Consider the following 24,157-nt stretch of genomic DNA (forward strand, 5'->3'; position numbering starts at 1 on the left):
ACCCCAAACAAGAAGTGACTTTCTGGAGGCTTCAAATCAACAGGCACCACCAAAAAGAGAAAGGAAGAGGGAGAAGAAAACAGCGACCGTGCAGCTGCCTCCAGTTCTGACAGCCCCCAAGGGACACACTTTTAGAAGTGGCCAGCAGGCTGGGACTCCGCAGAAAGGGCTCAGAAGGTGCCAACCGCAGAGGAGCGCAGATATCTCCTCCGACCCCTCACCCCACCCTCTTTGGGTTTTGTTCACCGCACTGTCATCTGTTTTTCAGACCCTTGTTGTATCTAACATGGTGAAGAAAGGAGTGAAGAAGAGGACAAAGTAACTCCTGGGGGAGCGGGGAGCTGTGGTGACCAACACCACCACCGCCACCACCAGCTCCTGCTGCCGCGGCCACCCACGTCCACCATTCACCCGGAGACTCTAGAGGCGCAGGCAGCGGATCCGAGAGCGGAGCAAGGAGAGGCAGCCGGCCCTTCCGAGGAGTTATGGATGTTGGTGCATTCACTTCTGACCAGATCCGCGCCCAGAGGGAGCTAACCAGCAGTCACCACCTCCAGCTGTCTCCTCGCCTTGCACCGGGTCTTACCCTTCCAGTATGTTCCTTCTGATGAGACAATTTCCAGCGCCGAGAGTTTCAGTACAATGTGGAAATGGATACTGACACATTGTGCCTCAGCCTTTCCCCACCTGCCTGGCTGCTGCTGCTGCTTCTTGTTGCTGTTATTGGTGTCTTCCGTCCCTGTCACCTGCCAAGCTCTTGGTCAGGACATGGTGTCACCAGAGGCCACCAACTCTTCTTCCTCCTCTTCTTCCTCCTCCTCCTCCCCTTCCAGTGCGGGGAGGCATGTGCGGAGCTACAATCACCTCCAGGGAGATGTCCGCTGGAGAAAGCTATTCTCTTTCACCAAGTACTTTCTCAAGATTGAGAAGAACGGGAAGGTCAGCGGTACCAAGAAGGAGAACTGCCCGTACAGTAAGTAACAAATGCGTGCTCCCCTCCTTCCAATTATCCACCCCCCCCCACCCCACACGGGGGGAAAATCTGTTCCAGATGTGGCCAACTAAATATTTACGTCCCCAACCCCTGTAAAATGATTAAGTGGAATACTTTCACACTAAATCACCCCCCCCCTCCCATGTATACATTGTGCTGCTGCATCCCCTCCCCTGGGCGCGCTCCCTCTACAACCCCCACCCCTGGCCACCCTATCCGCCCCTTTTCTCTCACTTGTCACTAGCGGGACCACGCAGGGCGCCTGAGAGTTGTTGTAGCACCTAGATGCCCCTTTCTGTCCTCAGTGCCTTCCCCACCTCACCCAAGGTCCCCTTTCCCTCCCGTCTGGAAGTGGCTCAAGTAAACACATTTTGTTTCCTTTCCCTGGCAATCTTAAGAGTTTTGGGACAGGCTTCTCAAGCTGAAAATAATTATCCGCTGTCAATTATAGGGGTTTATGGGAACTTTATTTAAGAAAGAAAAGTCACTTCCTCTCTCCCCACCCCTCTCCCTTTGACCCACCACCTTTAGATAGGAGCAAAAAGCACTTTTCTGGTTTTGATTTTTTTTTCCTTTTGGGTTCCTGTTGTTGGTTTTGGGGTGATTGCAGTCCATGAAGTTAGTTTTTCAGGCACCACCGCTGCTATTTGTCTTCTGCCTGCCTTCTCTATTGGTAACATGATGCTCATGTCTGCATTGTCAACAGCATATGCGCTGCTTTGTGGTGTCCTGTTGTACTGTTTCTTCTGAAACCTCTCATATTGCAGAGCCATACTACTACAGCATTGTAAACATCTGGGACTGGATTCACACAGACCTCACACAAATTTCATTGTCATTCTTTTATTTTCAAAGTAAAAGTCATAAGTCTGTTTCCATGGCTATAGTTTATCCCATAGAGTGATCTTTTCTTCTCTGATTCTGCGTGGGATCCTTAGATTTCTTTCTTTCCTTTTTCTTTCTCTTTCTTTCCCTCTTTCTTTATTGCAGGGGTGTGGGAAGGATGGGGGAGGGAGAGTGAAGAGAGAAGGGGTGGATATTGTGTCTCTTCTTGAATCAATCCAGCCAAGCCAGATTACTCTGTTGGCTTCCTTTCCTACTTACTTTCAAGTGGTGAGACTTATTCATCCTCTATTGATTGTTATTTGAAAGGATCCCAAGGCTATGTAATGGCACACTGAAGACAGTAGACAATGACATTTAAACATCTTTAATGACCATTTAGCTTTATCTCAATGGTAAATTCCAAGTCACCTTTCAAGAGGACCTTTTTGTGTTTAGTGGTTTGGGAATTCTAAGCACACATTTGTCAGTTAACTTAAATACATGGGTCACACATTTCAAGATCTCTTGGCACAGAAAGTACCAGCTACTGATGCAAATGACAGTGGACCAGGATTTAACATTTTATTTTTAAATAAAGTGTTACATGAGGTAAGACTTAGTTTTCTTCCTCTAGGTCTCATATATATTCAGCATGAATTCTGTTTCTCCTCAAGTACTGCTTCTATTTTCTAAAATCAGAAATATGTTTACAAGTAATAAAATATTTTAGAAGTATTTTTCATTTTGACTCAACAAAAGTAGCTGAGTAATGTCATTAATGATGATTGTTTTTGCTTGAAAGTCATTTGTTATCTGAATTTGCTAGATACTATGTATGATTTTATAGTTATTGACTAAAAATACAGTATTTTTGTTTACTTCTGAAGCAAAATAATGTGGTGGCATCCAGTTAAGAGGAGGGGGAAGAAGCTGTCCAACCAAACACAGGGTTGGACAGAGTGAGCTGAGGATTTTTTTTTTTTTTTCTAAATTCCAATGGACTGAATTTCTATGTATTTTTGGCTCATGAGGGAGAGCTCAAAGAAATAAAATTTCAGAGTGGTTACCTTGAGCAAGCTTTCTTCTTTCTTAAAAAATGATAATAACTTGATTTGCTACATTTTAATTGTCTTTATGACGTGATGCTAAGAAAACTACACTATTTTTATTTTATTCAAGTTAAATTCCTATTATCAAAAATAGTAGGTAATCCTGAGTGATAAACTATTTTGTAAAATGATTTCCACAAATAAATTGAATTTTATTTTTACAGTATGGACTCTCTGGACAGAGAAAAGTTTATAACATTTATTATATAAACAAGCGTAGCAAGTTTTTATCCTACCTGTACAAAATATACTAACACCTCTCCTGAATGATTGTGTACTAATTACTAATCATTCCTTTTTGAAAAATAATAAGCTAAATATTAAATAGTAAGTTTTAATTAATGTTTAAAAGTAAAAGGGGAGGGATTATACTTCTAAATGTTGGCAAACTATAAATAATTCAAGCTTTCCAAGAACTTGTGTGTCAAAACCTAGCAAGTAAAAGGTACAGGTTGAAAAAGCCTTAATTTAACATGTGGTCCACTAATCAGAATGCTGCTACAATTTCCAGCTGGACTGATTCAGCTGAACTACATGGTATCATTAAGATATTGTCTAAATGTTGCATAATTACATGTGAACAAACTTTTGCCATGCCCACAGGGAAGCCAGTCAGTCAGCCTGTTAAATATTAGGATATCTAACCCCTGAAGAGTGTCAGTTCCTTGTCCAAAAACCACATTTCAGTAACATTTTCCTAAACAAGTTATTAATTACCTCAATACACAGTGCTCTTCTTTTGAGGTTTGCTTATTTGAAGATATATATATATATATATATATATATATATATATATATATATATATATATATATATTGTTACTCTTGACCCTAGTATTATTGTTACTAAAATACAGTAACAGCTTATCCAAGAGGTTATATGTTTGTGATGTCCTGGGTAATTAAACAACTGTTTTACTGGCTTTTTGCCAGTAAAATGGTAACAAAAGGGAAATAAGGAAACCACCCAGAAGTATTGCAAAATCATTTTTAACTTGTATCTCCAAAGCTAGTTCCCAGAAGTTTGATGGTTCTAAAAATACAATGTGTGCTAAGGAAACTCCTCTCTATTTGGGTGAATATTATAATTTCTTTTCTTAGGAGGGGATGTAATTTTGCTCTTTACCATTTTATGGGAGTAGAAAAAGAGAGCAGAAATGAATTGTTTCTCCTGCTAGAAGTCTGAGAAAGCTTGAATAATTTAGAATAGCTGTGGTGTATCTGTCACTAGATATGTGCAGGCTCATTTAGGTTTTGGTTTATCATTCTTTACATCTAGAGCTTTGCCCTTGAAACATTACCACTCAGATCCAGGTCTGGCCTTCTGGAAAGGCTGCAAACAGCTGTTAGGTACCCTTGCAACTGGGAATGACTGCCTTCTTTCTGAATATAAGGAAAACAGCTGTGAGCCGCTCGCATAGTTGTCACTTGAAGAAAAGAGGGATCTAGTGAAAGGAAAATGTATCTCCAAACTTGAGACAACTAAGGATGGATATACCCCAAACAGCCCAGAGCTTATGTACTTTTCTGAGAACAAGGTATGGGGACAATAGAGAAATTAATATGACCTGAGTATGTGGTAGGTGCCCCATCTCTTTAAACACATATTTCATTTAATAATTTTAATAGTCCAAGGATATAGATATAACTGTCCATATTTTTCAAACATGAAAACTAAAGTTGGAAAAAGTAAATTGTCCAAGGTTAATCATCTAGAAATTGACTGAACCAGAATATAAGCCTAAGCCTATTTGCTTATCTGTCCATATACACTATTCCTCTCTGCTCCCTGCAACATTAATATTGATTTATTAGATCTAGCCCACACCTCAAAAAAAAAAAAAAAAAAACAGATTAGACAAAATTTTACTTGCTTTTTGCTGTGAGCTCTAATAGTTTTTAAAATTAAACTGGAATGAAAGTAAAGTAACAGTAGAACAGAAACAAATATGTTAAAGATAACCATTGCAGGTAGCCACATGATTACAGGCAATATTAGTGCACGGTCTCGGTGAAGTCGCTCTCTTGATGCTGTATTTGGGAATACAGTTGCTTCTGGACACACATAAGGTACACATGCATCAATCTCACTTATGTTAACAGAGGTCATTAGGAATACATGACTATTTAAGAAAAATCTATGAATGTCATTTTGTATAGTAATTGTTTACAGCTGAGGGCCAAATGTTTAATTGTTCCCATGTGTAATAAAATAATATGATTGTAAATACCTGTGGGAAATTGGGTTGTTGCATGAACTTCTATTATATGACTCTAAAAAGGGCAACACATTGAGACCCAAAGCTACTTATCTGAAGAATGCTTTTAAAATGAATCTGCAAATCAAAAAGATACTTCAGAACATAAAAATAACAGATTTTGTCTAGGGTTAATCGATCATATTGTTATGTTCTAATCAGGATTACAGCTTATTTTAGGGAATTTAATAAAGTATAAGACAAATAATAGCTGAGGAAAGTAGGGACTCTGATATTGTTTCCTAACAAATACACCAGAGTTTTCTGGGAGGAAAACTCAAAGACAATTTATGGCTTCCATTGGTGTCTTATTTAAGTTGTAGCTGTTTCTAGAATTTGGTTGCATAATTTATAACCGGCAGCATTTAATCATGAGCATCAAGGATTTATGAAGGTAGAAGGCACTGTATTTAATGTTTACACGACACTGTCCTGTTACCTTTACTGCATTCCTACCATATGGACCCTCCGCTTTGATGGCTTTATCATAAATCCATTAAAAATGCACAATTCAAGAGAGTTTCCTCTTCATAAACCTGATTTATAATCACCTATTGAAGAAATCCAAGAAAACAGTTGGCAGAAATTACGTGCCAGTATTGGAATAGAAAAATTCAGAGACACTAGTTTCTATGTCTTCAGTGTTCAGTAAACTATGACTCAAAGGTATGGACCACTCTTTAAAAGCAGGTATTTTAAAAAATGATGTTTAAACATAGAATTGAAAGAGGAGGAGGAGGAGGAGGAGGAGTTGTGTCTTGTAAAATCAAAGAAACTCCATTGTATGAATATTTTTCTATATTATTACTATCCAGTTTAGAGCAAAATGTCTTATTTCAGTGCACTTCCTTAGAATTTAAAGAACTTATGGTAGACATGAATGAACACTTTAAATTCCTGTACAATTACCTTAATGTTCAGAGGCAAACCCCATTTATTACCCAAACGTCTAACTTTCCACAAGCCAAAAGTTGGGAAAAAGTTGACAGCTCATTTGAAATGGAACTAATGTTCCTCACATTTATGAGCTGCCTATGAATATCCACATCTTTCCTAAGCCTTAAATGTCTGTAAGCTTATCCAAAATTGTAGCACAAATTATATTTCTTTATTATGCTTCAGAAGGAAGAGTAATACATGTGTATTAGTTCAAAGTGATTTAATCTATCTTAATATTAATTCTATGAACTTTGCAATGAAGAGTAACTCAGATGACAGTTTTAGTATTACTGTTACAACATTTGTCAACATTAATAGTTGATGTTTGCTTAATATAAGTAAGTAAAATATTAGCATTTCCCTTCCAGAAATTAAAGAGCCTCTTTTAACTTTGCAGTCATATGGAATATAAGATTCATGTCCATGTGATGTTAATACAGTTTTATCACAGTCTAGAGATGAAATGAATCTTATTATGTCTCAAAGTTCTTTATGCAAAAGTATCTTAATCTTTCACATTATATTGCAAGGTTAAGATCTTTTACATTTGCCATTTGATAGTGGTGTTTGTGACTTAGCTTTGCAGATTTGAAATATTTACTTTTTGTAATTGGCACTCTGTTGTCAATGCATATTACCTTTACCTGTGCCAGTCAGTAGTATAAAAAAGAATAACCTAGAAATCTGTCTTTTAATTGATTAAAGGAAGTATACTCACATCTTAGGACATCACCAGTGACACTGATACTGAATTAATGAATATGAAATTTTGTTATTTTACAGAATCAGTTTGAAACCAGTGCTTAATTTGTACAGATTTTTTTCACAAAGAGAAAGTTTTAAGCTATCTAAAAGGGAGCCAGGTCACCCACAAAATAATGGCCTGAAGTGCTCCCTTGCTTTTAAATCAGGTCAGTTGTGTTCTTTCTTTGAACGCTGTGTTCTAATTGGAACAATAAATCAAAGAAGACACTCAGAGTAGATTCCCATGTAAGGTGGACAACTGGACAGTGACTTTTTACTGCTGCTAACACGTGCATCCAATTACCATTTGATAGATTCATAGTGCTGGCAGTAAAGCATTGCCTTATTTTATAGTTCACCTAATAATTCTTCAACCTAAATCTGTCTACCTTTGCCTATACCTAATCTGTCAGTATGTGTGTTATCATTAATGAGGAATTTTTGAATGTTTGGCACCCTTCCTACAATGAGTGATGTCACTGAGATGTTAATGAATCATCTAATGAAACCTAATAGATAGCAAAATATTGATTAAGTTGAAGTACGCCAAACTCCAAATGATTGTCAACTCAACAAACCTAATAATTTCACTACAACTCTAATCTAACTCTGAAGTGTAGGTCAACTGCAAGAGTAAGAACTTTTTAAAAAGACTTTTTTTTTTTTTTTTAAATAATTGTTACTTTCTTTCCAGGACCTTGTTAAAATGCTTTAACTGATAAACATATGTTCTTATTTTATTCTTATCCTTTCTTGAGGCCTTACCCCTGTGTTGGGCATAACTTGACATCCTCAAATTGTTTTCACAATTTAAGGCTCTATTAATTCTTTCTAATAGTTTGGTTTTTGAGACTGTGTGACAACTGTACTTTAGTGGCCTTGTGATTCTCTATAACTTTATCACCTTTTAACCACTTTGTTATTTTTATTGTCCCCCCACTTCTTTGAGGCCAAGAAAAGTCTTTCAATAGTATTATGTAGCACCCCAAGTGATACTCAGGGCCAGAGGCCTAGATTGTTTTGCATGTGTAGCATCTAAAAAAGATAATTTGTATTCTGGGTCTAAAAATCTTCCAATAATTTAAATTCAACACTTTCCATCAGAAGCTTCTTCTCATTTTGAATCTCCAATATTTTCTTCCTTTCCCCAGTCTCTAGACTAGTTTCTTCTAAAGAAGTTCTGCCTCTGGGGAAGTGGCCAAACCCAGATAAGCACCCTGCTGAAAATGGGTAGGACGGGACCTGTATCTAGGTCCCCAATCTGCATTTTTCTTCCAGGTTAAATTCTGTTTCCAATGCCTCTTCCTAAAGATTCATTGTACCTTTCTTTGAAGCTCATGCATCACTTACTAGCTACTTTGTCATTTTCCTTACCTTTTTGCCTTTTTTCTGAACTCCTGTGAAAGAAAGTGAAGATGATTTAGAAAATCTAATGATCATCTTTCTTCTACTTTAGTAGTAGATGAATGCTGACTTGGAGGTCTTTGACATTCCCAGCTTTCAGAATGTCATGAAGATTATCAAGCTTTTCTGTATGCCCTGCCAAATGAATGTAGCATTTAAAAACAAAACCCATTCTCTTAATACTGCTTAGCCATTGCTAAGAAGTACAAAACATACATCCATATGTACTACAGGTTGACCAAATATAGAAATGTAAGTGTCTTTTATTTTTAGGTCATTTACTTGTTTATTCATTTTAAAAGAGTATACAAGCAAGCATCTTTTCATTGCTTAGTGCAGTACAAAACACTAGGAAGATCAGTATATATTTTCACCCTAAACCACTTTTGCTCTAGTAGAGGAGATGGAATATTTTTTAAGGATAAATGATAAAAAGTTAATAATTTTAAAAAATCAGAAATTAGGGACAGATTTTTCTTCTCCAAACTTCCTTCCATTCTTATTCCATTATTTTCTTTTTTTCCATTCTTTTTTTAATCTGTTCAGGGTTTCATGGTAAGTTTACTAAAAAGATCTTCAGCTTTGTGATGGTATGTCTTCATTAGGCATATTTTTAAACAGGAGTTAGAATCTGGACAAATAAGTATGATTATTCTTTCATGCTTCTTCCAAGAAAGAACCTTTTGGGACTGATTGGTGAGTTAGATTTATTTTTATTATACACAGAAAGTGGATATTTACATATACTGAATTTATCTATTACTATAACAATGATTCAATTTTAAAACCTTTTAAAATTGTTTTCAAATTTTAAGTAACTGATTGACCAATAGATTTATTTAAAAGAAGAATTCATATTCGGTCTTATGGGGAAAATGGAAACACACGACCCTGATTTACATTCTTCATTTTTCAGTGTAGATATTTTTGTGATGGTAGTAATAGCAGTAATTATTATATTCCTTGCACATTTTGGAGGGTTATCTCTGTAAAAAGTGTGATTTCATAAATATGGGGGCAAAAGTGCTGAGGATGTCAATCAAATTATAGTATAAAATCTCAATGAACAAAAATACAGGAGGTTTTAAAACCTCAAAAATATTGACATATACAAAGCAAGAAAGATAGTAAAGTACACATAATGAAAATATTAGAATCCAGAGGCAAAGCAGAAAAGCAGAAGATACCATAACTCATTTAGACTTACCCCGTGAAAGGAGGAGAGACTCCGCTGGAGTGATAAAGACAAGGGTTTTGAAATAACAGGAAGAAGAGCAGGCTAATGAGTAGCACTGCAAAAGGACTGACACAACCAGAAAGGTGTGAGGGAAATATAATCCAAGCCCTGGCATTCGACTGGATGTTAAATTAACTGAAATGAGAACTTGTGATCTAAGAGGAATCCCACAGAAGTAATCGCAGCCAGGGTATCAAAGTAAGGAAGGCTCAGGCCCAGATCCTGCTAAAGAGACTATGTGATAGAGTGATGGAAAGTGTGGGCTTTGATTCCAAGTGATTATATATGGGCTGGAAGTGAAGGTTGGCTTTGAAGCCAAAGACCTGGATGCAAACTGCAAGACAAGAGGGAATAGATTTAGGCAAGCTGTTATTAGTAACACTGAGATATTGACAAGAGCCACCTCTTTCCTACGTGGTAGACTAAATGAGATCATTTACCTCTTAACTCATTCGACAGACAGGTGAGTGCCTCCTTTTTGTCAGTTACTATGTGAGGCACTGGGTAGAAACACTATTGGAAAATGTCGACATTTCTGCTCTCGTAGAGTTTGCAATCCTAAGACAATGTTAAAAAAAAAACATAAAAACATAAGCAAATCAAGAGATATATTATGAAAAACTGAGGCACTGGCTATGGAAGAAACAAAAAGGATGCCTTAACAGTTCTGAAGCTTGGGGACAAGAGTAGAGGCCTGATTCTTCAAGAGACTGGTACACATATTTGAAGATTGAAGGGTAGCTTGACAAGAGAGCAAGAAACTGAAAATATGAATAGAAGATAAAAAAATGTCTTTAAGGACCCAAGTTATGAAAACAAAAGAAAAAACTATAACAACAATATAGGTAACAATATAGGTAAGACTTGAAAAAGCTATAGGAAGAAAAGCAAAAAGAAAAAAAGTAAACATAATTATTAGACATGTCAAACCACATATTTTATTTCAAATTATGGCACAGTTTTAAACTATTATTACTACCAATGTTCAACTTTCAGTAAACCTCTAGTTATTTATTGTTGCTCATCCCATGATTGACCTTTGTGGCTGCAACCCTCACAAGATTTGCCGTCTGGATTAGAGACAGGAGATGTTACAGGGAGCTGGAACTGGAAGATCATATAAGGCAGTTTATAGTCAATGCTAACAAACTAGGCAGGATTTAAATAAACAGCAATCTCTATCTGAGCGAGTGATGGATAACATCAGGAGGTCACACTGAGGAGAAAAGACTCCAGCTAGACACAGATGAGTAAATATTCCAAGAGAAGGCACAGAAGCATGTGGGTGCAGAGCCAGACAAGAAGTTTTCAGTTAACTGGGCAGACCAATGGGTGGAACCATTCGCATGATGGTCAGCATGCAAAATAAAGGTACTAGTGTGTGCTACCAGGTAAGAGGGAGCAGGCAGACATTTCTACATCTGTGGACATAAGATTTCTGGCAAAAGCTTGCATTAACATTTTGATTAAAACCAACCTTCTTCATTTTTATTATTAGCACTTTACTTTTTAAAGTAAAGGAAAAAGAAAGCACAGGACTACTTGGAAAAAATCTATGCTACTATAATAGACGTAATCTAAATATGGTACATAGCAAAAGTTGTAGCTTGATTTTTTTTAATATTTATTTTTCAGTTTTTCGGTGGACACAACATCTTTATTTTATTTTTATGTGGTGCTGAGGATTGAACCCGGCGCCCAGCGCATGCCAGGCGAGAGCGCTACCGCTTGAGCCACATCCTCAGCCCTTGTAGCTTGATTTTTTTAAAAAGAGTTTACAGAACTAATTTCATACGAGGGTCATGAGAAAAGATGTAATTCTTTAGATCTTTACTACATCCTTACTATTCCTAATTTGTCAAGTGGTCACTACTTTAAAATTTAAAGTGTTCTCTATCTAAAAATTGCTTATTATGTTAATATCACTGGGAAGGGACTATGTAATTTCTGGAAGATTCCAAAAGGGAACTACTAAGGCATCAATAGCCACCTGATCCAGTTCTGTATTTGTTCTTGTCATTATTATTCTAAATTGTCTTAGATTTACTTGATTTAATTGATAAGGAAAAGAAATCAAGTAGACAGTAGATTGCAGTTTTATTGTTTTTTTCTTACAGAAGAGTATAGTTAAGTAGTTTTTAAACAAACTAGGAGCAGGATTCTGACAGTATATATAATGTAGATATATATATCTACATTCACTAATGAGAACTTGAGCTCTGGAGTCAGACTTCTTGGTGGAGAATCTGAATTCTAAAACCTCATAACCACGTGACTTTGGGCAAGTTACCCTCCAGATCTTGGTTTCCACATCTAAGTAAAGATAATAATGTCATCTGCTTCATCATTGCTGGGAAGATGAGTTCATGAATGTACAAATGAGACCATAAATGGAAAATTGTAAATATAGGACTTGGCACATTTTCAGAGTCAAAACTGTTAACTGTCATTACTCTTTCTTATGATGACTCTTGTTAATTATCCCATTATCTGAAAAGATCCCTAGATTAGGGAATAGTTTTAAAAACGTAAACAGAAAATTGATAATATGCCACCTAAATGTATAGCTTACAAAACATTTTTTAATATTTTCATCAATTTATCCTCAGAAAATACTATATTATGAGTAAGATAATCATCGTTACCTTTCCACATTTACATGAGAAAACCGAGCCTGAAAGTTAATAGTGCCAGACTGAAGTTACATAGTTAGCCTAAGTGAGTCAGGATTCAAACCCAGCCCAGTGGTGGCCAGGGTGATCTCCTGTCTTGATTTGCCTGGAATAGTCCCAGTAAATGTCTCATGATCTGGCATATTTATTAATAGCATCCCACTCAGTCTTAAGTGTTCTATTATAAAATCATCTAATTCTTTGTCAGTTTGGTCTATGTAAGGGGCACATCTACACAAGACAGTTCACTCCTAGATATTTCAATTTCTTCCCAATGTTCTTAGAATCATATTTACATTCCTTCAAAGATATATCAGATAAGATCCTCATGATTTGCCACCTCCCAACCCCCTGGCCTGACTCCTTACCAAACTACCATTATTCAAAGTTGTTTTTAGTTCCAGAATGTGCCTTGTCCCCAGGGCACAGATATACAAAATCTATCTGGAATGGTGTCCTTTCCCTTATCTCCAGTTCTCCTTCCTTTAAGATTTCAGTTAGATGAGAAGCCTTCCTGACCACTCTGTTGTCCTTGGAAAACTTGTGCTTCCTCAAAACCTTATGTCTAGTATCATAGCACAGTTCTACATTTGATTGGTTGACTGTTTTTTGGGGACAATAACCCATCTAGTTTCCTCATAAACTGAATACTTGTTGAGTGTGCAGACTAGCAGACTATATTTAATTGATTTTTCCTTTAAGCACATAATTCAATAATTCAATATCTGGCATATATGGTGGGGGGAGAGAGAAATGAATTGCTCTTTTGAAACCATATGACCTTGGTCAAGTCACTTAAACTTTTTTGTGTTAGTTACCTATTCCAGAAAATGTGATTAGTATACTACCTACCTAAAAAGAAGTGGATAAAGTAAGTGATCTCTTAAAATTTTATTCAGTTCTAAATTTTATAACTCTAAGAGTTTAGAAAATAAGTTAGTAAGGTCATCGTTGCTTAAGTGAAAGTGAAGGACTTACGTTTATTCAAATACCTGAATAAAAATTATGTAATCATGAAATGGCTCTTTTATGTTTTGCCTATTTTTCTAGATTTCTAGATTACCATTGATTATGTTCAGTAAATATTAAATGACTTCACTCTTCTTCAAAGTTCTTGCTGGCTATGAGATAGTTATTCTTGATTTCAGATTGAAGTTTGAATTCTTGGATACCATGTGAATTAAGAAATGAACAATTTTTAGTAATTTCTTTGGAGAAAAAGAATAATGTACTGCAGAGAGTGGGAGTAAAGGGATATGGCTTGTAGTCTTGGCTGTGTCAAAACATTTACTGTGCTATCTTAAGCCAGTCATTTACTTATCTGGCCTCAGAAACTTAATCTATGAAATGAGTGCACTGCATTGAACTAAATTATTATTAAAATATTTTAGTTCAGGATGCTCATTTTATGGATTAAGGACCAGATTTCAGGAAGATAATTATGTTAAAAAATAATAACTATAGTATGTGGAATACTTGTCAACGAAAGACATCAGGTCCTAAACACTAGATCCTGTGGGTGTTACTTTATGAGGTAAAGTTTTAACAAAAATGATTAAATGTAGGATTTTGAGATGAAGAAATTATCTCACATTATCCAGGTGAATCCCAAATGCCAACGCAAGTATTGTTATTGTAAGAGAGACAGAGGGAGATTAGACATAGAGGGGGCAAATGGTGATTTGATGAGGATAACAGAGGAAGATTTAAAGATGCAAAGCTGTGGACTTTGAGGATGAAGGAAGGAGCCATGAGCCAAAGAATGTGACTGTAGAAGCTGGAACAGGAAAAGAAGAGTTTGTCCCCCTAGAAACTATGAAGGAGCTTGTCACTGCTGACACTTTAGTCGAGACCAAGTGAAATTGAAATTGGACTTCTGGGCCCCAGAATTGTAAAGGAATGTATTTGTATTAAGATACCAACTTTGTAGTAATTTGTTAGAAAAGCCATAGGAAACTAATACCGATTTTGAAACACAAAGTGAGGTGCTCCAGTAGCAAATACCTATAAGTATAAAAGTGACTCTGGAATTAGACAATGGGCATATTCTGGAAGAATTGTGAGGCACACCATTAAAAAAAGCTAGATTTATTCAAACAGATTTCTGCAGATTTCTGGTAATATGTGGCAATTAAAGACATTCTGGAGAGAAACTGAAAGGCAATGAGGGACACAGTAGAGAAAAGCTATCCCAGTAGAGAATCTGTATATCCTCATAAAAGAATGTTGGTAGAAATATGACCATTAAAAGTACTTCTGGGGAGGATTCAGTAAGAAATGAGGATTGTGTTATTAGAAACTGTAGGACAGGCAATCCTTGTGTGAAAAGCAAAACTTTGAAGTGGTGAATTTGTATATTTAGCTGAGAAAATTACCAAGGCAACTGTTGAAGGACCAGTCTAGTTGCTTCTGGCTGCTTAAAGTAAAATTCAAGAGAAAGGAAATAAAGTGAAGATTACTAGCTAATAAGCAGAATAGAGACAGTGTCTGATGCTTTGAGAAACTCAACCTATTCAGATTACGAAGGATGCTAAATTAGGAGATGAACTATTAAGAAAACATACTCCACAGACAAGGCCCAGGGAGTAGCTAGTGCTGAAGAGACAAGACTGACAGAGGGTTTCCTCAGCTATCTCAGCAGAAGCTAGGAATAGACGTGAGATCATGCAGAAAAGATCTGTGGAGGATCCTTTCATGGCATGAACCCATGACATACACAGTAGGACCACAAAGTACTTGAGAATGTTATATCAGCAGAAGTTCTGCCAGCTTGGACTAAAGAGTGATGAAGAGAAGGAAAAACGAGGGAAGGCTGATGAAAGTACCTAGCCATAAATAAACACTGTCAGAAAAGAAAAAGAAAAAGAAAAGCAAGGGTCACTTTGAATGCAGAGCCTGGTGCACAGGAAGATCTGTGTGCCCAAACTGAAAATGGGCTCAGAGGCAGGACCCTCAAGTCAAAAAGGTTCATTCCAAGGCCTTGAAACTTAATGGAATTTTCTCTGCTGGATTTTGAAATTGCTTGGGACTAGTGACCTCTTTCTTCTTTACATTTTTCTCTCTTTGGAATGATAATGACCCACCATTGTGTTTTGGGACTTGATAACGTATTTCCTACTTTTATAGAATCATTGATGGAGAATAATATTCCCCCAGGATGGATCTTGATCAGACTATCATCCATACAGGATTTAGATTCTTTTTTTTTTTAAAGAGAAAGAGAGAGAGAGAGAGAGAGAGAGAGAGAGAGAGAGAGAGAGAGAGAGAGAGAGAGAGAGAGAGAATTTAAATATTTATTTTTTAGTTTTCAGCGGACACAACATCTTTGTATGTGGTGCTGAGGATCGAACCCGGGCCGCACGCATGCCGGGCGAGTGGGCTACCGCTTGAGCCACATCCCCAGCCCCAGGATTAGATTCTTGATGCGAGTAACATCCATACATAATTTAGATTAGGAGATTATAAATTTTTGAGTTGATGACATTTACATGAATTTTTTGAACTTTATGCTATAATGGGTGAAGACTTTGGGGAATGTTGAAGGATGGGATGAATATCTTGCATATGGAATACATTTAATTTGGGGGAGGGCAATAGACTACAAAAGAGCAAATAATAGTTACCCAAAGGTTCTAATCCCTGGAAACTGTAAAGTTTTACCAGTATGGCTAAATTAAAAATCTTGAGATGATATTATCCTGATTATCCATGTGGACCCTAAATGCCACCATAAATGTTCTTAGAAGTGGGAGGCAGGAGAATAGATATACGTACAGATGGAAGAACTGATTTGATGATGGAAGGAGAGATTTGAAGATGCTGCACTGTTGGCTTTGAACAGAGTGGATGGGCCATCAACCAAGGAATGTGGTTCCAGAAGCTGAAAGAGGCAAGGAGTAGATGTGCCCCTGGATAGCTTCAAAAGGGAATCTGTCCCTGACAGCACCTTGCTTTCAGCCCAGTGTAATGGATATTGGAGTTCTGGCCTCCAGACCTGAGAGATAATAAATTTTTGTTGTTTTGAGCCACGACTTTTGTGGTACATTGTTACAGCAGTCCCAGAAAGTTAACACTGCAAACGATAACAGCTTTGTGTAGAATAAGGATCCTTGACAAAAAAAAAAAAAAAAAAAGACCTTAAGGCAGAAATCACCAAGCAGGGACTCAAATAGATGTAAGTGCTGATACTTTTGATACTTTCCCTACTTCTTAATTAATTCTGTAACTAATTTATGTAATATATATATATATATATATATATATATATATATATATATATACACACAGAGTATGAGGTTCACAATAGGACCTTAAATATAGTTGAATCTAAATGGACAGATAACAAGTTTGAGTGACTCCATGTTTGTAAACCATTGTTTAAAATATATAGTGCATTTGCTCAAATTGCTTTCCTATTAGATAATACAATAAGAAAAAGTTTGCTTGTTTGGTTTAGGACTTAGCTATACAGGTGAGCTCTTCTCTACTAGGTTATCAATTTAGTCTCTCTGAATTAAAGAGTTTCTCTTGCACTGGTACAAGAGCCCCTCCTGAATGTGGAGGCTAACCCCACGGAAACCTTTTCTACTTAATGAGTCCCCTTTATAGTTAACAGTGACAGAAGATAAATTATTTAAAATAATAGATAATGCAATTAAAATGTAATTAATAGTCTGAAGGATGTTTTCAATGTTTAAATACAGTTCATTGAAGCTACTGTGCCTTTGCTCTTTTTCAAATTACTACTTTGTTTTATCTATCCTCTTTTGACTATGCGTACAATTCACACAACATTCTGTGTTTAAGCCTTTCTCATCTCAAGGTGTTTTCATAATAGCATAATTTTTCTAAAATTTATTATCATGTCTGTTTATATCAATTGAATTTTTGAGGCCTGGAGAAAACAGTATGATTCTACGACTGGTATTTCCTTTTTTAAAAAAGATTTTTTTTTTTTTTTTAGTTGTAGATGGACACAATAGCTTTATTTTCTTTTTGTATTTATGTATATATGGTGCTAAGGATTGAAGCCAGTGCCTCATACATGCTAGGCAAGAACTCTACCTCTGAGCAACAATCCCAGACTTGCTGTTCCCTCTTAACAGAAAATTAGTTTCTCTCACAGCAGTAGGAACTATGAAGTTGTAGACAGGAGATAAACCTTTTGTTATCAAGTCTTTGGGCAATGGGGCTTTTTCCAAGCTGAGGCTGATAGTAACAGCTGCTAGTTTAGAGTGTTATGGTGTGCACTTTTTTCCTCCTTAACACTCATTGTTGACTGAGTGCTGGGGCTATAGTAATTTGAGAAGAGAGATAATGGTGCTGATATTTGGAAAGGTAGGGGCAATTAGGAATAGGGATCTGGTGCGAGGGAACTGAGTAAGAGACATGACCCAGGATTACCTCAAGCACAGCATTTTACTTATATTCACTGAGGCCAGGAAGATAGCATTTGAATCTCCAGGAGGTTTCTGAAACTTTCTTAGTGTCAAAATAGCCACAGAGACAGTTGTGCATTCTTATTTGAAACTCAGACCTAGTCATTTCTCTTAATAAAGATAAGATTCCTTCTATTCAGCACTTAATAAAGAGATTTGGAGCAGAAGGAGAAGGAGGCCAAATTGGAAATAATTAATATTAATAGGCAATAGTAGATATTTCTCATACTTGAATTATTACCACATGATCAGAATACACTGGTATGCTTGGTCAAAATGCAGAGTATGCATCTTATTTCAGCAATGTCTTATGGGATGGGGGGTCAAATAAAGGGTTTGTATAACACATTGTGAACTTTAATTCTGTCCTCTAAAAAACAACTTAAGAAAGCATAATAGTAAGAGTGACATTAAGTGTGGAAATGATGGGAGGAAAGTATAATATGAAAAATTTGACCGAAAAGATTGTATGTACATATTCCATGTTTACACATTTCCCATTTTTTTTCATGTATTCTGGAAAAGGAGCAAGTGCCTGTGTTTTCTATTTAAAAAGAAATGTTAAAGTAAGTTAAAACATTGCTTAAGCTCTAATGCTCCCTGGTTGGTGAAAGAGATTTTCTGATAAATCTAAGATGAGGTCAGTTTTCAGCTCCCTGTTGTGTCTGAGAGTGTGTTCATGCGTGTGCGCACGCACACATGCGCACTCAAGCTGGAAGGGGGAAGGAGAAGACATCCTCATCTCACTGGGGCTGTTTTCTCACCATGTCCGAGTGCACCACCCCTGCTATTTATGAGCAAGAGCTGGGAATGAAACAAGCAGATGCAATTGTGTTAACAGATTTTCAGGGTTCTTCCCTACTTCATCTTTTTTTAAGCCACAGGAATTTGTGTATACTTGCCTCTAATCCCCAAAGTGTTAGAGCCACATTAGCCCTGAAAGTGATGATTTGAATTTGGAGCAAAGTTTCCAATTCTGGTAACATGAAGAAGAAATATCAATGAGATTTTATAGCTTCCTTGGGAACCATCATTGGAACTCTAGCAGTTCCTTAATTTCTTATCTCTTGTTGGGAAGAATTCTTCTTGGTTTTGAAGAATTCTTTTTTTTCATGAATGAAATTGGAAATTATTTGGGTTTCAGTTCCTATACATGACCCTTTTTTCTGATGATCAGGACTGAAACTATAGTAAAAACTATGACCATGTCTACCTTGAGTGTCTCATGACTATGCAAATTATAGTCTCACTTCTAATATATATTACATTTCTTTATACCTACTAAAGACAACTCATCCCAGATTTGTATCCCATGTAACTCAAGGAATATCTTCTCTAAAGTCATAGAAGATATGAATATGAAAATGTTAAAGAGTTGACAAAACTGTAACACACTTCTGATGTACCTTATTTTCTTCTATATTTAATTTTTTTCTCTGTACTGAAGGCTCCAAAGTCATTTAGTAAGCTAATCAGAATGTGTTCAGCTGAACTTAGTAATATATAACCACTGACATTTGCCATAATTTATTAGTCCAAGATCATTATTGTACTAACCAACCTAAAGTAGCATGTTTGGGGTTTTCCTCAAACCTAAAAGACTTCACGGGGTTTCAAAATTATTTGTTATATCCTGCTATGCTATGTCTTATGAGGCACTTGACTAAAAGCATTTCGCCATAATGTTTTGTGTTCCAAAGAAAGCATAAAATTATTTCTCTTTTTAAAGAATCAGAATTGCACCAGAAAAATGCCATCCATCAATTGTCATATTGTATGTTGTTTCTCTCTTTGATGACAGTGGTTGTAGAATAAAGACCATGCTACCTTAGAACATCCTAATTCCCCCATGTTCTTACTCATGACTGACACCCTAACTGAACTAACAAACTTTTTAAACATGTTAGTAATAATGATATTTTGTGATGAATTAGAGCTGGGGACCTGAAAGAGAAAAATGAGAACTTGGAATAACTTGTATTATTAAATGCATTCTTATTTTATATCAAAATATATGAAGGATTCATAATATTCCTACATTCTTTCAAATTGACTATAAAGAAAATCCTTGCTTCTCTATGTTACTCACGGAAAATGTCCAGGTTTTAATCAGCAGTTCAGTTTTAATCAACATGTGGGTTCTTCATATGCCATTGTTATTTTTATCATTCTGATGTCTGTGGCATTCATTTATTAAATAGGCACATTTTAAAAAACATACCTATGAGAATTTCATAGGCAGAATTACGTGACTGCTGAATGCTAGGTGAATTGTCTCAGCAACTGGTAACTTACCTCCTGGTTTTAGATACTTTTTCAGCTCTGGTTTTAGTCCTGGACCAATTAATAACAGCTAATGGTACTGAATGCTAAGTTAGTCCTGTGTACTTTATATATGTACTTATTTCAGCTGCAAATGAATCTGCAAATGAACTCACAGTTTGAGGGTGTGGATACCAGGTCATCCCAGTTTACAGATGAAAATTTGAGGACACTGACCAAATGACTTTCACTGAAGTCTTACAGTTAATAAGTGGTGGCTGTAGGGTTGGAACCCAGGTAGAGTGACCCTAGCACTAAGTCACTATGCTGTTGCATTCGTCAATAAATCACAATTTGAAATTCTACTATGGTATATCAGATGATCAAATTCTACTGTTGGAGGAAACATGTAGTACTCTTTATTCTCTTGACTAGATTTTGCTTACATAAAGACCAAAATTTATCTCTTCTTGTCATCTATGAATTCTTACTTGCATCTACAAAATTCTGACTCCTGACCATTTTTGTCTCAATACTCATGATAGCTAAATAATAAATGGATTGGAAAGATATATGTATTTTTCCAGAAGTAAAATTTGTCATAATGTTTTGTGTTCCAAAGAAAGTATAAAATTATTTCTCTTACTTGCTTTTTCAAAAAATGATGATCTGGAAATGTTTTTAAAATAGTTTTATAGTAAGAATCAATTTTTCTATCAGTTCTTTCAGTTTTAAATCTCTTATGTCATTTATTTAATATTGAAGTTTTTCTTACCTATTCACACATGAGGAAAAATGTTTATTTTGTTGTCTTGCACTTTGAGAAATAGTTGTCTTGATGCCAAACTGCCCGAAGACATGTTCTTTGACTAAGAAAGAAAAATTTTAAGAGGAGTTTACTTAGGATTTCTGATATTTCCCCTTTTTATTTAATTTCCCCATAGTTCCCAAGTTTAAGACTTGAGGTATTCTATTTATTAATGAAAATTTATTCATATCAAATGCCCACATCTACATGTAGCCATTTCAAAGTCCAAAGGATAACTTAAAAAGTATCAGAACACTGGATCAAATAAAAGATTTATCTCTGCATCTTAGCAAATGCCTTTCCTAATGAATTTCAACCAAACTAACCTAAAATCAGCTTTTGTCATAGTTCATGCTAATGGTAAGATTTGCTTTTTGCTTTTGAAGGTAAATTGATATTCACAAATCATACGTCACAAGCCACTAAAAGTGTCAGAATCCCACAGCAGGCCCTTGGTGGCTTGTTAATCTCTCCTGTTTAAAGGAAACAGACTAATTCACTTAAATATAATGAAAGCCATGCCTGCTCAAGCCCAGTCCCTAAAAGAGCCTTACTCCATGCAAGTCCTGCCTTCTTTCTTCACCTCCTTCTCTCCTGGCTCTGTCAATTAAACATGAAACTAAGAAGCAATGATGTCTCCATGTCTGAGTCATTTCAGATGTCACATATGTGAAATCACAGAATTCTTTTTTTCTGACATTAAAAATATATACAAAGGGATCTCCTTGCCCACCTTTACCATTGTTCTCAACAAAGTGTAAAGATAAACCAGGATGTTGAATGCAGGGGCCAGATGTATATATAACCTCTTGCCCTCATTATTCTAATTGGCTTCCATTAGAGGGTGAAAGAGAAAATAAAATAACACAAACTAGGAATTAATGGATACAGAGGTGAGAGAGTAAAATTTCAATACTGGATTGGCTAAAATCTGAGACTATTATAAGCATAATAATAGAAGAACAGTTTTAGAGGATTAAATGAAAGAAGACTGATAAAATACTAATAGAAGGGACAGAAATATTTTATCATGGTACTTAGTGCCCCCAAATTGTCCAACTGTGCTCTATTGTGTCCAGGCTGTGTTATTTTTAACACGTCTCATATTTACATTTATTTTTGTACTCTGAAGGAAGAGCCAAATGTTCTTTCTTATTGCTCAGATATGCACAATCACACTTGTAGCTAATTATGTCTGTAGTTATTTCTCCACTTTCCAGCCTTGTGTATTTTCCCCTTTTAGTAGCATTAACTACTTGTGATTCTCTAGGCTGAAATGAACTGTAATATGTAGTTATGTTAAATCTTCTTCTCAAGTTCCTTGGTGTGATAAGGGAAGGAACCTGGAACTGGAATTAAAACAGATTATTACTTTCAACATATATCTTAATCAAAGCTTACAGTCATAATAGTGAAAATCTGGAGTTAGGATATTTAGGAGAGAAAAACAATTTTCATTGCAAGCATACTGTACATGTTAGTCATGGCTCAGAATGGAGAAGGAATTTTATGGAGCAAGAAGGGGGAGGTGCAAGAAGAAGGTTTTGAGTTTCTTTCCAAATGTATTTTTAAAAAAGCATTACAGAATCAGGATTTATGAAGAAAGAAACAATAACAAAAAGAAAGCTATTTTTTTTTTCAGCAAATTAGTTGAGAATGGATTTGACCACCAGGAATGAAGCATGAAGAGACCAAAAGGAGACAATTGATTAAAGAGCTCCTGAATGTGGCAATGTCTGGAATCCCACAAGACAACCTGCCAAAGCCTGTTGACAGCTAATCTTGGGGAATAAAGTCAGTGGAGGTCTTAAGTATGGAAGGAGCTTTCAGAGGTCATTTAGGTCACTTCAATCCTTCTGCAAATCACACTCAGTCATTTTAAACATCTCCCAACCACACTGAGAACTGACATTAATTGTAACTGGAGAATCTAAGGTATACTAAAATATCTGGATCAATATATATACATATGCATATATATACATAATACATATGTAAAATTTTGTCTTCATATCTCTTCATTGAGTATGAGAAATAATGGGGCCTTAGTAACCTAATTAAAATCTTTACATTCTCTATATAAAACCATCTGCAGAGATTGCATTATGAGGTTTCTACCTTGGTTTCCTTTAACCAGAAGAATTCATATTGTGATTTAATTCATTTAGATAATTTATTTAGTTTTACAAGATACTTTTACACATATGATTTTGTTTTTCATACTAGATCTAGATAGTAATATCTTCATAAATATGTGAGAAACACATATGGCATTTAAATTAAAATTCTCTTCCTGTGGTTTCTAATTCATAATCTTGCAACTACAATATTATTTTTTTCTTAGATCAAGGTTTGTTAGCTCTACTGACATTTCAAACCAGATTATTATTTATTTTAGGAGTCTGCCCTGCATATTATAGAAGGCTTAGCAAAATTCTTGATCTGTATCCATTGGATGCCAGCAACCCTACCCTACTGTTGTGACTACCAAAACTTTTCATTTTGATAGACAATAGGCTGAGAGATTGACAACCTGATCATATCTGGAGAATAACAGTATTTGATTACTCTTAAACATCAGTAAATTTCCTAGATATGAATGTGTATCTTTCTATAAATATATATAGTATGGCAGAGTTGTTAATTTTTTTTATAATAACCATGCCTGTCCAATCACAGAATATACAATCTAGTAGTTTCTCTTAATTCTTCAAAAAGTAACTTTTCACCTTTTCTTTAAAAAGTCATAGTAAACAATGCATTTTTTTTCTTAAAATATTAAATAGCAAGGAAAAAAATATAACTCAGGTGATTTTTGAGAGTCTCTTGGTCACCTAAGCTTTAGTTTACAGCCAGAGTTTGAGCCCTGATGTTTTCTTTCTTTCTTTCTTTTTTGTTTTTTTGTTACAGTGCACACTGAAGTTGTGAGTTTGTGAACTACATAATGAATTATACAATGTCCATCAAATATTTTGAAAGTTATTCATGTTTACTACAGTTAAAAATTTGTTGTCTCATTACCATATTGTCCAGGCCTATTTTAATTGTGTTCCTAGGGATGTGTAAGAGAGCTGCAGACACATAAACTATGAAGGAAAGGCTACCAATAAAATTATTAGTGAAAAAAAAGAATTATGGGGATTACATAGGCCAAAAACATATCAAAATCATTAGTGATTTCAAATGGATATGAAGTCATTGACAACTCACCTTCTAACTAAAAACTAAATATCCTAAGAAGTCAAACCATCACTGTTTGCAGATAATCTTATACTGAGATGATTTTAAAAAGCCACTTGAAGATTTCTACATCTGACGAACATATTCAGCAAACTAGCAGAATATGAATTCAACAAGCAAAAATAAACAGCTTTTCTATTTGCTGATGATGAATCCACTGAAAAAGAAATCAGGAAAACAATTCCATTTATAATAGCTTAAAAAAACAAACTTAGGAATAAATCTCAC

At 35.7% G+C, this 24,157-nt stretch overlaps 1 protein-coding gene across 1 annotated transcript in view; it reads left to right on the top strand.

The window, feature by feature from the left end:
- The first annotated feature begins 581 nt into the window (after nt 1-581).
- Nucleotides 582-24,157, top strand: part of Fgf10 (fibroblast growth factor 10) — an 80,344-nt gene continuing 56,768 nt past the window's right edge. The window contains exon 1 of the mRNA XM_027954426.3: nt 582-973. Within this exon, the coding sequence (XP_027810227.1) occupies nt 643-973 (331 nt within the window). The 5' untranslated portion in view covers nt 582-642. The remainder of the gene's footprint in view (nt 974-24,157) is intronic.

Source organism: Marmota flaviventris, chromosome 5 (assembly GCF_047511675.1).
Source record: "Marmota flaviventris isolate mMarFla1 chromosome 5, mMarFla1.hap1, whole genome shotgun sequence".
Lineage (NCBI taxonomy): Eukaryota > Metazoa > Chordata > Mammalia > Rodentia > Sciuridae > Marmota > Marmota flaviventris.